This window comes from Gavialis gangeticus, unplaced genomic scaffold, assembly GCF_001723915.1.
Source record: "Gavialis gangeticus isolate Ggan-Ray unplaced genomic scaffold, GavGan_comp1, whole genome shotgun sequence".
In the NCBI taxonomy this organism is placed as follows: Eukaryota; Metazoa; Chordata; order Crocodylia; family Gavialidae; genus Gavialis; species Gavialis gangeticus.
Window position 1 is genome coordinate 33,115,218 of NW_017728994.1, and position 15,568 is coordinate 33,130,785.

General features: G+C 45.3%; 1 protein-coding gene across 1 annotated transcript in view; it reads right to left on the reverse strand.

The window, feature by feature from the left end:
• PTPN20 (protein tyrosine phosphatase, non-receptor type 20) overlaps positions 1–15,568 on the reverse strand; it is a 63,295-nt gene that overhangs the window by 9,425 nt on the left and 38,302 nt on the right. Inside the window, exons 12-14 of the mRNA XM_019502543.1 lie at positions 13,157–13,305; positions 10,227–10,317; positions 7,830–8,164 (exon numbers count right to left, since the gene is read on the reverse strand). Of these exons, the coding sequence (XP_019358088.1) occupies positions 7,830–8,164; positions 10,227–10,317; positions 13,157–13,305 (575 nt within the window). The remainder of the gene's footprint in view (positions 1–7,829; positions 8,165–10,226; positions 10,318–13,156; positions 13,306–15,568) is intronic.

The window sequence follows — 15,568 nt, forward strand, 5'->3', positions numbered from 1 at the left end:
ATAATACATTGATCATGATAGAGAGGGACTAGGACTACAGCCCAGGATTAAACATTTACAATATCTGAGAGATACTGTAGGATTTTAATATGTTTTGTGCTTTAAGATCCTTGGGTGTAAGTATCATGGAAACATAAAACTAGAAGGGAGCCTCTGGGTCAGAATCCAATCCAGGTCCCTGCTATCACATGAAGCCACTGATTTCTCAAACCTGATTTCTCAGACCTATCATTCTCCATTTTAAAATACATTTGGTTGTTTTATTACCAAGGTTTGTATTGGCAGGCTGTTCTAGAACCTCACTGCTCTGATAGTTATAAACTGTCCCGATTTACAATTTAAATTTTGTTATGGTTAGTTTATATCCATTTGTTCCCATGTTAACATGTCCTTTGCCTTAATATCTCTACTCCTGGTGTTTACGCCCTGCATATTTATAGACAACCCCATATCATATCCCCTCTCAACCATTGTATCACTAGGCTACAGAATCTAAACTCTTTTAGAGGTGGTTGTACTACTATTTAGAACAGGGGCAGGCAAAGTCCAGCCCACAGGGCCAGATCTGGACCGCAGTGGACTCCATTTCCCAGCAGCCCTGCCCGTGTAGCTGCAGCTGGTTTCCATGAAGCCCCCAGGCATGGTGGGGCCATGATAGTAGGGGGCCAGGATTTCTTTAGAGACCCACCAGAGTGGTGCTGGTAGGGCACATGGCTGGGTGGGGAGCTGCTCTGGGGTGCAGGCCAGAATCATGCAGTGGTAACAGCATGGGCCGGAGCTGGGGCACAGCTGTGATCCTCTGCCCGCACACCCAGGGCAGAGGTGTGCAAGCTGTGGATTTCAGCTCTGCCCCAGCTCTGGACCATACTGTCACTGCTATAAAATCCCAGCTCCAGCCCCAGAGCAGCTCCCGGCCCAGCCATGCACCCTGCCAGCGCTGCTTGGGCCAGTCTCCATGGAAACCCTATTACCTAACTGTCACAGCCCTGCTGCTCCTGGGGACTCCATGGAAACTGGCTGCAGCAATGCAGGCAGGGGCTCCTGGGAAATGGAACCGGATCCCCCATTTTGCCCACCCGTGGGGCAATACTGAGAGATATGCTTAATTAGCTCAAGCCACATAAGTTCCTACTCCACAACTTCATTATCTTACCACTGCTGTAGTCCAAACACAGGAGAGACAAGGAGTGAGCTAACTGATTCCTAGAAGATTTTGATGAAGCTTTCTGTTGTTAAAGCAGAGCCTTTCTAGGAATCAGTCTACTAACTGTTTGTCTCTCCTGGGCAACAGAGACTATATTTAGGGGAGAGACAAGCTGTAAATCAGTTGTTGGCACATTTCCTGTGTCTGAGGCCTGCAGCCTGGGTGAGTTTTGAACACACTCCAGGGAATGGTACGCTATGAAGAAGGTTGACCTCAGACCGATACACAGTAGAGCTTCTGCAGGTGGGCTGGATTGCCAGTGGGATAAGTTAAAGGCTTTTTAATTATGTTGTCGATGGGCTTGAGTTAAATGGTGGACTTGGGGATGACACTAAATAACAGTGTAGATACATCCTTTATACCCTTATATTTTCCTCTTGCATGGTATGCTTTGCAGTCCCGTGATCCCTTGTCTGCATCTTTCTATCTGAACTCATCTTTTTTTGTACATGGATGACAAAACAGGTACACAGTATCTTAGACAAGGTCTTGCTAGTGCCTTGTACAATGGCATTAATATTTTCAGTAGGGAAGTGTCATGACCAATAATCGTAGGATGATGCCTCTTAACTCTGTATCAGCAAATTTTATCAGCACTCCCCCATGTTTTGTCTGAGAGTTATTAACAAGATCAGTCCCAAGACTGATCCTTGAGGAAATGCACTGGTGACATCCCTCCACCCTGATATGAGCTCTCTAAATAGAAAGTATTTCCATTTCCCTTTGAGCCAGTGCCTTATTCACCTTATAGTTTGACTAATCTCCATCTCTGGCTGTTAACTTATTTTCCATGTGGCACCATATAAATGTTCTACTGAGCTGTCATCCAGTGGATGAGATTGGTTTTATAGTCTGGGGCAATCCATTTGTTAAATACATGTCACATTTAACCCCATTTTCTATTTACCTTCATGTCTTTAGGTATTATTTCCTTCTAAATTATTTCCTTCTACATTTGTTCTAAAGCAGGGATATCAAACTCATCCCAGGGCCTGGACCAGATTCAGGTGGCAGGGGCCTCTCCTGAGCAGAATCCTTGGGGCTGAATTCAGGCAGCAGTGTGAGTCTGGGCTGGGTGGTAGTGTGGGTCCAGGGCATGTAGCTACACAGAGCCGCATTTGTGCAGTGGAGAGCCAGAACCACATTGCATCATAGGACATTTTTACACATGCAAGCACTGCAGCACCAGGTGCTTTGAGAAGTGCCCGGTGCTGCAACACTGGCAGTTGTATAAGTGGCAAAATGCACGTCAGCATGAAGAAAATGGTGGTGGTGTGCTTTTGAACTAAAACACCTCGAACGTGCTTTAGTTCAAAACTGCACCGCCACCATTTTCTCTGCACTGGCGCACATTTCACTACTTATACAACTGCACGCTGTGCAGTGCAGTGAACATTAGCTCACGTGGAGCAGCAGATCTCCGGTGCATTGCCAAACGAAAAGGTATGTGTATAAATGCCCATAAAATCGTATAGAATCATAAAAAGTTACGGTTGGAAGGGGCCTCAGGAGGTCGTCTAGTCCAAACCCCTGCTTAAAGCAGGACTGTCCCCAACTAGATCATCCCAGCCAAAGGTTTGTCTAGCCAGGTTTTGAGAACCTCCAAGGAAGAAACTTCCACCACCTCTCTCCGTAACCTGTTCCAGTGTTTTACTACCCTCTTAGAGAGAAAATTCTTCCTAATATCTAACATAAGCTTCCCTTGCTGCAACTTGAGACGTTGCTCCTGATTCTGCCATCTGCCACCACTGAGAACTGTCTAGCTGCATCCTCTTTCAAACCCCACTTCAGGTAGCTGAAGACTGCTATTAAGTCTCCTCTCAGTCTTCTCTTCTGTAGACTAAATAAGCTAATTTCTCTCAGTCTTTCCTCCTAAGTCATACCCCCCCAGCCCACTGACCATACTTTTACTCCCAGATTCATGACTTTGTTAAAAATACTTGTTACAGGACCTGTTGTCTCATTTACAGTTCTTTCAGAATTCTGGGTTTTAAATCATTCCTTCTCTCGCATTATCCATCCTGTATTTGTCTCCCTAAATCAGTATGATCATCCTTGAAATCTGAGGCAAGGATTCATTTAGTTTTGGGTCATATCTAAATTAGTTTTAATTTCTACTTTATCCATGCTGTGGAGTGGCCCCAGTTCATTTATCCTTGTTCTCTTTTTATTTATGATAGAAGAATCTTTGGCTATTTGTATTAATGTCTTTTACCAGATCTAACTCAATCTGATATTTGACAGTTTTCTCTTCATCCATATGGTCCTTGACCTCTAAAATATGCCTGCCTTTACTGATCAGACCTGTTTCTTTTCCCATTCCTAGACAGCTAATGAGTTTTTTGAAGTGGTTATCCATTCAGTTAGCAGTGGAGCCCTTCCAACAAATTTTTCCCCCTTCGTTTGACATAAAGCCATAGACAGTTTTAGTAACTTAAAAAAATTCCAGGCACCTTCTCCACACTCAAGTCCCGTAGCTTGTTTGTTCACTAGACTTCATTAACTAGTTCCCTTAAGTTATCAAAGTTTATCCTTTTGAAATAAAAGCCTTTAGCTACAGTTCTATTTTTTTATTCTGACATTTAATTTAAACAAAACCAATTGCTGATCATATGATCCAAGGTAATTTTTATATGACCAACTCTTTTCTAATGTTCTTATTGCTTGTCAAAACCATGGATGAACTAATGTCTCTTTTTGTTGGTTCAGTGACACTGGTGGGGAAAAAAAAAACACCTGTTCACTTGCATCCAAGAATATCTGGATCTTTGTTCTCCACTCAGTATCTGGGAAGTTAATTTCCCATAATGAATTAATTTATGAGAGCTTTTCTTACTCTAACAGCATAACAGAGATTTCTGCCCATATTCAAATACGACACTGCAAGTTTACCCGCTAGACAGAATCTTTCTAATCAACATTTTCCAAAGTCATTTTGACCCAAACAAATTCTGTTTTATCCAAGCCATCCTGTTTTCTTTCTTTACAGTGGTGGTTCTCAACTTCTTTAGATTCAAGGGACCACCTCATTAGACCCAAGGCACCCCTCAGAAAATGGCAGCTCTTTGTTGCCACTTGTTTTTTGTGAACAGAAAAATAATAGTGCAATTATTCTGTTGCAGAGAACTCAGGAAGACTACATAAGATCAGAATATTTTTAACATTATCAATTCCTTTTTCTAAATCTCTGGGTTTATCTTGTAAATTGTGTCTGCACTCCTAAGAGTGCTAATTGCATGGCAAACCACATCATCCTTAAAAGGATCTCAAGGCACCCAGGGTGCTGTGGCACCCTAGTTGAGAATCACTGCTTTACAGTCTATCACATCATTGTCAAAAGATGCTACCTCACTACTTCTCCTATATTTCTGCTTCCTGAACAGCACGTATCCTTCAATACCAGTCCTGACTGCCATTCCATCATGGTTCTGCTATCTCTGTAATACATGGTTGCATGTTCTGCACCAGTAGTTCAAGTTCCTCCATTTTCTCTCCCAGGCTCCTCACATTAAAATGCAAACTGTAAAGGGTGAATAGGGTGGAGGCAGTCAAAGCTGATCTCTCTAGGTCAGGTGTTTACCAGAGTGGAGGCCAAGTTCAAGGGCCAGGTATCAGTGCTACTATTAGACAGCAAGCCAAGGGTTGAGACAAGAGGAGTTAATCCAAGCCAGGAGGTCCAAGAAAGATACAAGCAATCAGGAAGAGGCAAAAGAGTCAAAGCCAAAGGTTCACAGCACAGAGTCAGAATTAGAACTTCCAAGCAGGCCAGAAGCACAACAAAGTGGTCTGTTGCCAAGACATTGCTGTCTGGGCAAAGCTTAAAATAGGCCAAGTTGGGTAGGGCCCTCTTACCCTCTTTCTGAGGGATGACTAGGCCCTATTGCCTCATAACTTCCAGCTGGGCTTAGGATTGGATGTGTCCCAACTGAGTTTCAGCTCATGACATCATCCCCTCCTCTTGGAACATGCTCTGGGTGACTGAAGCCAAACTCTTCCAAGTATGTGCAGTGGAAGGCTTAGACCAACTCAGGGTGTGCACATTCTTGGCTGGTTCCATGAACAGTCTGCTGGTCCCAGGGGCAGATCCATGATTTTGCAAAAGGGAGTCCAAGATCAACAACAAATACTGCAGAGGTGGCTGCACTCCCTGCACCAAGCCTCCTCCCCACAACTGGTGCAGGCAGACCACACCATGAAAATGGGAACTGGGGACGTGTAAGACCCAAAGCTTGTAAGAATCCATTCCCCTTCCCCTCTGTGAGGGATGCTCCAGGCCTGTTCCTGCCTGCTCAAATTAGGCTGCACAAAGGCCAGGCTCAGCTGGGCACAGCAGCAGCAGTGATAGGTGGGCAATTCCCCCTCCCCACTCTGACTCCCAAGAGGACAGGGCAGGGACGGAGAACCCTCCCTCCCCCTGCCACCACTGCCACTGTCCCCCAGCAGCGCCCAGCCCTTGCCCTAGCTGGACTGGGCAGGAATGGCTTTGCGGCTTCTCTTACCCCCAGGACAGCATGGAGAACAGCAGCAGCAAGCAGGAGAAAGGGGGAAGGGGAAGAGAGGGAGGGTCTCTGAGCATAGAAGGGAAGGGAGAGGGATTCTTGCTTGTTTGGGGGACTTAAAGTCACTGGCTGTTGCTCCCAAGGTGTGGTTCAATCTGAAATGGGGGTGCAGTCATGCCACTGAACCCCCTTTAGATCTGCCCTTGCCAATCAACAAGAAAGGAGTTTACCTCTTGCCTTTTTACTGTCAAGGACTTCATTAACAATATACTCCCCTTGCCTTGGACTAAAACTGAAAAGCATTTGTAGATGATTTTGAAGGCCCTCCTGGATCTTTGGCATGTGGCATACTAGCTCTGCTGAGGTGGGGACAGTGAGATGATGAGCAGGATCAGGTGAAAGCAGAGATGGAATCCATAGAAAGGACCATGCTGTGGGGAATTACGATCTGAGTTCTTACAGGCAAACTCAGCCAATGGCAGGAGGAAGACCCAATTATCTCACTTAATCTGTCTGTTGGACCCTGAGTAATAGGTTGACAAGACATGTAGCTCCACCTTTAGAAGTCAGGAATGGGATATAAGTTGGAGCTGTTGGCTTACAGGCATCCCATGGAGCTGGAAGATGTTTCTTAGAAATAGTGGGAACATCATAGCAGGGGATGAATAGTCCACCTTGGTTAGTGAATCTCTACCCCGATAGTGTTCCATTCAGGTCTAAAGTCCTGGTTGAGTTGAGGCCCTAAACTCAGCACAGTGGGTGCAACTGTCCAGAAGAGGGTTTTGGTTGAGGGAGGACAAAAAGAACTCCAGTAAGTCTCTTTCCCTCGAACCACATACAAAGTTTGTATGATCCAAGATCGTGGGCAGATTCTGTGGGCTGGTATTTATGTATTCATCCTTTCTGGATAAAACATCAGTCTTGCCATCGTGAATTCTGGATCTGTAGGTAATTAACAAAATTATATCTGGAAAAAAAAACCCAAAAAGACCTGGGGGCTTGTTACTGGTTGGGATTCCTTGCTGAGCAGAAATACTGTAGGTTCTTGTGGTCAGTCACAACCTGTATTGGGTGTCAGGATACCTCCAAATGATGGCATCATTTTACAAAGGCCTTCTTTATGGCCAGCAGTTCCTCATTCCCAGTTTCATAGTTAACTTTGGCAGAGGTCATCTTCTAGGAATAGAAGGTGGATGGCCTCATAGCCCCCTGACACTGGGACATGTTCTGTTCCAACCATGAAGTAGAAGCATCTGCCTCCATTATGAAAGGAACAACCAGATCTGGGTGTGCCAAGACAGATGTAGAGGTAAAGGCCAACTTCAGGGAGTCAAGTGTGAATTGAGCTTTCTAGGACCATTGGAACAAGACCCCCTTTTTGAGGAGTATGTTCTAAGGGCTACCACTTTGGAGAAATTCCAGAAGAAACCTTGGTAGAAGTTACCAAAGCCCAATAATCATGGGCTCCCCATACATCTCTTGGAGAAGCCTGGTACGGCCCCCTTAGATCCAACTTTGTGAAGACACACACTTGCCCCAGTCTTTCAAACAGTTCATTAAGAAGGGGAGTGCATACTGGTTCTCATGAGTACAGCCAGTACTTTGTAAAGTGGGGGGAGGGTGAAGGAGCAGTGATCAACGCAGCAGGCGGCACCCCCACTCCCAGGTTCCCTCCCCTGACTGAGGCAGACAGACCATACCACAGAAACATCAGCCAGGGACATTTAGAAGACCACAAATCAGGTAAGAACCTCCCACCCCACTCTCTTTATTGCTCACTGGCTGAGCTGTAGTGTTTCCATGCAGAGGGGCTTGGAGCAGGCCATGTGATGGCTCTTCATGGTACTAGATAGGCATGACCAGACTAAATCAAGCTGAACTGTAGCAACTCACTGTGGTCTTGGAAGGTGACTTGGAAAGAAGCAGTTTCAAGGATAATTGGGCTTGAAATGAGCAGTGAACCATCTATCGTCACTAGGTTAGAAGTTTACCAGAGTAATTCAGATTTTCATATACTTTAAAAGATAATAAAAAATACTACAAAAATGAAAATAGTCCAAATATTTACAAAGATATAATATCAAGTCACCCTTGTGACAGCAAATAATTAAATATATTTAACTTACCTTTTTATTAATCAGTTCTATTATTCTGATTATAAAATAATCTAGGATCTGGTAATCATCCAGCCTCAGGTGGAATTGAGCCAGGTCCATAGAGACACATGTAGGTTCAGGCCAGTATTGATGACATTTGATCTTTCCAAGTTCCACTTCTTTTGTCATCATGGCAATCACATCTGATTGGTTCTCCCAAATCATCTGCCAGAAATCAGCTATGGTGGAAGGCAGAGGCCCTTGGGTTATAATATAAAAATGCTCCTCTTGTCCAACAGGAATTCTGATGTAACTTGCATTAATATAAGCCTTGTTTTCTCCCAGAGGTACTCGTGTCTTATCATCTGAAGCAGAAACAAAAAGTATTGCTGAAACCTTGTCATGTCAGCAGAAAATCTGAAGCCATGTTCCTGTATATCTATAATTGAAGGAAACCTAAACATCTGGCAACTGAAGGTTACCTCAGTGGTATCTAGGATGCAGATGTGTTTGGCTAGCCAAGTGGCACTAATATCCATACTAACTAATAGGCAGTTTCTGCAAACATATCGTGTGAGTCATCCCTTTAGTCTAGGACTTATATTGGGATTTCTGACAAATCTTATAACTATTACAGAATCCTGTGGTAGTAGCCTGATATACTGCAGCTCACACTAGTATTCTATAGTAGTGATCTACTTCCCTACAATAATACTTGTTTGTATAACATTAGAACTTTAAAAATGTGGACTATTTCACTATTTTACATAGCAGTGCAGTGCTACAAATCCTGTTTCTGGTCCTAACATAGACAATTACAAAGATTTATATGAATAAATGTAAGCTTTGCTTCTTTCATAGTGAGTCTCTTCAGATTTATTAACAGAGTAGATCTGTACTTCAGTGGATGTGTCTACAAAAAATGCTTTACTACACAGCAGACTAATCTACTGTGCAGTAAAGTGTCACCATCTACATGTGCACACCATTTACCATGCAGTAAATTAGTCTAATGTGCAGTTAGCTAATTGTGCAATAGATACTGTGCAGTAGTTTTTGTGTAGACACTGACTGGGAGCAAATTTGCTTCTAGTCAGCCACAACACCAGGGGGCCACAGGGGATGAAGAACTTCCCTGGTTCTGGTACTGATCAACTCCCAGTTCTCCACAGGAGCTAGGATCCAAGTAGCACTGGGACTAAGGAGCTCTCTGCTTCCCCACACAACTGGAGGCTAGCCAGGAGCTGTCCCATTTCTGGGGTAACTCCCAGCCAGCCCCCAGCTGCTTGGGGAAATTCCTGCCCAGCCTGGGGCTGGCTAGGAGCTGCCCCAGAAGTGGGACAGCTCCCAGCCAGCCCCTGGCTGTGCATGGAAGCCCCACTGAGCATGAGGCTCATCCCTATGTGCACAGGGCAGGGAGAGCTCTGCAGTGGCAACTGTCTCCCAGACCTATGCACAATCAGGACCTCTCCTGAAGTGTACAGGGCAAGGAGACAGCTGCTGCTACATACAGCTGGTAGAGCTATCCTGGCCCCATGTGCATGGGGATCCATGCTCCCTGCCTGCCCCTAGGCTAGCACCCTGAGGAAGCATGGAGCTCCCCCTGGCTGCTGCAGGGGGCCAGAGCAGGGTAGAAGCAGCCCTGTACTGGGCAGCTCCCATTGGGAGTAAATTTGCTCCCAACAGGGAGCATGGATAGACGTGCTCCCAGGGAAGGATTACTGTGCAGTACTTTACAGTGCAGTAAGCCTTTATAGTATTAACAGTACTTATAGACATGCCCAGTGATCTGTGTTAATACTAATCATTCAGTTCTAAGATTCAAATCCTCATTCCTAAAACTAATTTACTGGTGGAAAAGCTTTAAACTCTTATTTAGAATGCTCAGCTAAGATTTGATGTTAAGGACCAGATCAGACACTATTTTCTGAGAACATGGGAAAGGATCTTGGACATTTTCTAGTAACACAATGATCCTAGGAGAGAAGTCTATTGTATCATTGCAGGGGCCAACTGATTATCTGTAAGGAGCTACCATTACAGAAATACCACCCATCCCACTCTGCAGTTACTCCTGCAGAAAGTTTCACCCACTCCTGATTTGTAGGGTTGATGCCTGGGAGGCTATAGAGTAGACGATTCCCTTGCTCCTAGTCCCAAAACACCCAGCCTAGGAGAAGAGAAGGGACTCATTGTATAACCAGGATCCATAGTAATAATGAAAGACTTAATCATATGCATACTTCCCATAAATCCTACTTAACTGCCCTCTAACAAAACTTCATATATTCTACTGTTTTGGACTCATCCATGACCAGAAGCAGTTGAGGTTATTTCTGTAACTCAGTCTGATAGCCATGTTCCATAGTTCCCAAATATTCTTCCAGTGGCTGTATGTTTAAACCACCTAATAATGTACTTGCTTACATGGAAGGATATCTCGGTATCTATTTTTCTCTCTGTTCTCTGGTGCTTTCCCAACTTTGCAGTCATCAAGTGGTTTAATGTGTTCTAGAGCCTAAATCAAAGGAAAATAGTTATGTTATGCTATTTTCTGTCTCCAAAGAAGCTGCAGAGCTACTGTTAGTAACCACCATCAATGTATGTAACCCACAGCTAGAAAACAGCATTCTGCCTGCAATGCAACAAGCATACCATGCTCTAGACCAGGGGTTAGCAACCTATGACCCACAGGCTGGATCCAGCCTGCAAAAATCTGACTCATTCCACATTTTACTAAAGGCATATCGATTTCCCCAGCCATTTGATCCAGTCCATGTTTTGCTAATGGCACACCTATCACCAATGTTACGGCTAGCTGCTCTTCCTCGCTGGAACTTCTGCTCATAGTTGCTGGAGTGGCTGGAGAGGAATGCTGGGCTGGCCAAGTTACAAGCTGCAGCCTGGGTTTGCAAAAGGTTGCCAACCCCTGCTTTAGACTTATCAGGGAATATGAAGACCCAAATCCAAAACACTTGAATTACCCATGAAAAACCAAGGTCTAAAGCATGTTTCACTAATTTGCCATTAAGTTGGTGATGGGAGTGTCAATTCTGGTGTTTGAGACACATTCTAGCACTGGTAATTAACAGGAACAGTTTGGGATGTTGCTTGTGTAATCCTGATATAGGATTACACAAGCAACATCCCAAACTGTTCCTGTTAATTTCTGCTGAATTTCAGTGCTGAATTTCAGTGATGAGGGGTGGAAAAAATGTATATTTGCATATTGTAATGTGCAAGTTAGTGTAAATTACATGGTTTAAACATAGGTCTGAAGGGATCTAATTCTGCACACCACACACTAGGGAAGATAGGTGTATACATCACAGTTGTTTCACATCCCCTCGTATTTAGATGCTTTTCCTGCTCTTCATCTTTTTTTGACCGTTTGGTATGCATTGCACCAGCTTACATTTCACCATGAATCTTCTCAATGATATGGACATTAAATTGACTCTGGCCCACAGTCTGTAATGTAATGCTTTAGCATGGAAGTAGTCACATCCTGGTAAATTACTTCTTCAGCCTAATACAGTAAAAATAGATACTAAGTTTGAATGAAGGATCAGATGCAGAGAGCTCCAATTTTCTTTGGCATCCTTGGTGAGGAGACCTCTGTGATTCAAATTACAGCTTTCCCTCAATTTATGCAGTAGATGCGTTCCCAGGAAATGGTGCATAAATCAAATTCACATAAAGTGAACCCAGTTTACAGTGAAACAGGTAGGGATGCATTCCCAGGGCAGTGAGGGAGGGAATGGGGCTGGGGCTGGGGCTGGGGCTGGGGCTGGGGCTGGGGCTGGGCAGGGAGAGGAGTGTGGTGCAGCCCAGTGGCTGCAAGCAGGCGGCATCTGCTGTTCCCAGGGCTGCAGCAGGGGCAGCACCAGGCTCTTCATGGCACTTGGGGTGAGTGACAGCCGCACTCACCCCACTTCAGGGCCGGGCCCCACTCACCCACCCCTGAAGAGCCTGGTGCTGCCACTGGCCCGAGTCTGCAGTGGCCACTGGCCCCAGTCTGCTCTCAACCAGCTGCAGGTGGCTGCCCGCCCCTGCTGCAGCTGCTCTGTGAGCAGCCAATATAAACGGCTTGCAGCTCCTGGGTTGCGCCATGCCCCAAACCCCCCAGGGCTCCACTTCCCCCGGACACCATGCCCCAAACCCCCTGACACAATGCAGCCCAGTAGCTGCAAGCAGGCAGCATCCACCACTCCCAGGGCTGCAGTAGGGTGGGCAGCCACCTGCAGCTGGACAAGAGCAGGCTGGGGCCACCCTTTCCCCTTCCCTCACAAACTCAACTTACCTACTTGGGGAAGGGCAGAGCATGCCTGTGCCAATTGCATAACGTCAGCCTATGCTGATCACATATATGCGAATTTACCTCGTGTATAACCAATTTCAGATACAAAAGGGTCATTGCATATGAGTGAATTTGTATAAATCGAACCCACATAAATCAAGAGAAACCTGTATAGTATCTAACAGTTGCTAGACTCAGTGATACACTTCTGTCTTGATCAGTAATAGGCAATGCATCAGATATCAAGCCTTTGGACTTTAGGAAGGGTAAACAAATACCAGACCTTGTGTCCACTGGAATTTGTAATTGGAAGGTCTAGGATGAAACAAGGGATAGAAGGAACATATTAACATGCAGAATAGGAATTACCATTTACGACCAGAAGCATCTAGTCTACTGTTCAGTACCAGATGCTTCAGGGCAAGGTGCAGCCTTATAAGAAACAATTATAAAATAGCCCACCCACAGGCAATTGGTTTTTTGTCCCTGTTGGTGAGTATTTGCAGGAGAGTTTCTGCCCTTTTATAGAGTTAACTCTATTTGATGCACTTATGCGTGTTTCATCAGGTTCCTTTTGAGTATTACAAAGTTCTTAGCTTCAATTATATCTTATGCCCATGAGTCCCATGGTGCAGTGTATTAAAGTAGTTCTTCTAATCAGCTTCCCATCTAAGTACCTAACAGCACTAGAGATGCTACCTCTGGAATGTATTTTAAGGAATAGCTCAGGAGAGCTGAGGGGGCTCTGCAGAAAAGTTAATCTGCCAAGGTTGATTCCTGGGGGCATGGAATGGGGGAAAATATCCATATTCCCCCTGTCTGGGCAGGGAAATAGAGTCCTGCCTGCATGCAAAGAGGGAGATGTTTATTTAATACTTCCTCTCTGTATAGATCTGAAGACTTGCTGTAGCTGGGAGCAACTCCCTATCACTGTGGCATCAGTAAGGACCATCTCTGGCTATGGCATGTGGAGAGACGCTAGAGCTTAAGAGAGATACCAACAACTTTATGCCCCAGCTGTGCCAAACACTTAAGCCTATGTACTTGTGCATCTCACCAAAAATTCCTTTAAGATGTCCTGCTTCTCAATCTGCTGCTGAAGGGCTCGAATCAGATTTTTCATGCCAGTCCTCAGACCTACCCCAGTTGGCACTGGTTTAATGTAAGTCAACTCAGTCAGTTCATCTTCAGACACAAGGATGCTACCTATAGATTGGTTAAAAAAAGGGGATGTGTTCACCACTGATTTTTAATATTGTAATTCAGTATACACATGCAGCAAGCTTTCTAGAGGTTGGATTACTATCTTGTTAAGAATGTGGTTCCAAATACCATCAGATTGCTTGTGGGAGACAGCCTGACCCAGATGCTATGGCCATTGCCACGTGCAGGTTCTATATGCAGCCCAGACTAAGTAAGATGTTACTACAGAACTATATTCATAATGCCTACAGGGCAAAAGTCTCTGGCTACATCTTCACTGTAGCTCAATTGCATTCCCACAGTGGGTTCCTATAATTAATCTTGTCCTTTTCCTACTGCTAGGAAACACATGTAAATCACTCGCATCCCTCCTGTCAGGACCCATTTCCTGTTGCCCTCATTCTACCTTTGTAATTTGCTGCTATTAAAAGGCCATCAGTAAATCACCACTCCACTGGAGAGAGGAAAAGTAGAAAGGAACCTGAACCTCCGAAAGGTGTCTCCTAAATACTCCCTGGGCGTGTCTACACATTGCCTTTAATGCACAATAGCCTATTTTACTGTGCTTTAGAGCGTCACAGCAAAAACCATGCTAATACACTAATGTGCAGTAAAATTAAGCTACTGCATATTAAGCATCACTAAAAAATGTGTGAGCTTTTGCTACTGTGCATTAGGGCAGCCTAATGCACAATTAGTTAATACCTCATTTTAGAGGTCCTAAATTTAATGCACAGTAACAAAAGCATATTAATGAACATGTAAATGCACCGCAGTGACTCAGCTTTCTGACCATCACCCCTTGATCAATAAAGATATCCTTCTCTACGTGAGATGGAAGCAGTTGAACTTCTCATGGGACAAACAGGCAGAGTCCTTCCGTAAGTGCCTTTCAAGCCCTCAGAACAGGGTTCAGCCCTAATCCACCAAAGCATGTGTTAAGTATATGAGTGGGTCTGCTGATTTTAACGAGATTATTCTTGCATAAAATAGGGGATAAACATCCGTGTTTGTAGAAGTAGGGCCTATACAGGCAACCCCCACTTAGTGCTCTTAATTGGTTCTAGAAAAAATGAGTGTTAAACAGAACCTCAGTAAGCAAAACCCATTTCCCCATAGGAATTAATGTAAATAAAAATAATCAGTTACCGCCACTTCTCGCCACCATCGCCGCTTTAGCCACGTACCATCCTGGACCCCATGTTCCTGCTGCCCTGCCCTGGGTCCCACCAGCCCTGGGCCTGGGCACCAGCGTGGGCGTGGGCAACTGGTGCCTCCTGAGTCGGGGGAGGGCACTTGCCCCCTAACTGGACAGTCAGCAACCGGGGGGGGCTCCCCCCGTGGCTAATCCTGCTGACAGAGGAGAGGGTCCCCTTGCGGAAGCTAATCCTGCTGACCCATAACTGGCAGCGGCACACCGCTGGCACTTCCAGGTGCACCACTGGCATTTCTGGGTTGGTGGGATTGGCTGTGGGGACTGCTTCTCCTGGCGCACTTCCCAGCCAGCAGTCTCAGGTGGGGCACCAGCGCTCTCGCCTACCCCGCCTGCACGGGAACACTGGCTGATGGGGTGCACCAGCACTCTCAGAGGGTGCATGTGCACCCCCATGCACCTCCTATGCGTTGCCACTGGGCATGGACCCTGCACTCATGCCTGCGTGCCAACTTGCTGTTTCTTGTCACCACCACCACTGCTGCTTCTCCCCCTCCCCCCTACTCACTGAGTGCTAAGTGGCATGAGGAATGAGGTATTTAAAATGAGCACTGGCTCAGCAAAGCCATGTTATGCGAGAGTTACCTGTAATTAGAATTTGATCCTATTCCTCTTTTCCTTTTGTTTCCTTCTATAATTATGTTTTTGGATCAAGTTTTCTGCATGAATCTAGTCCTCTTTTAATTATAAATCCGCGCCCAAAATGTTTCATTGTGTCATGAGTCAGGGTAGCAGGCAGGATAAATAACCCCCAACTGGCTGTGGTTACCCCAGAGAATGTAGTTGCCAACAGCCTTACTACTTTCAGTTGGCCCTAGCTACTTGCGCGTGTGTGGCTGCCTGCTTATAAGCACAGCCCTTTTGGTGCTCAGCAGACTGCTCAGAAGGGCAGATGCCTCTGATTTCTTGTTCCTGGTTCCTAACTTCCTGGCTCCTGGCTTCTGCCTCCTGACCCCTTTACTCCACAATTGCTGATTCCCAAACCCTCTGCCCATGGACCTCAGGAGATTTTCTGTTCTATCTCAGGAAGTAATCCTGCACTATCACCCCTTC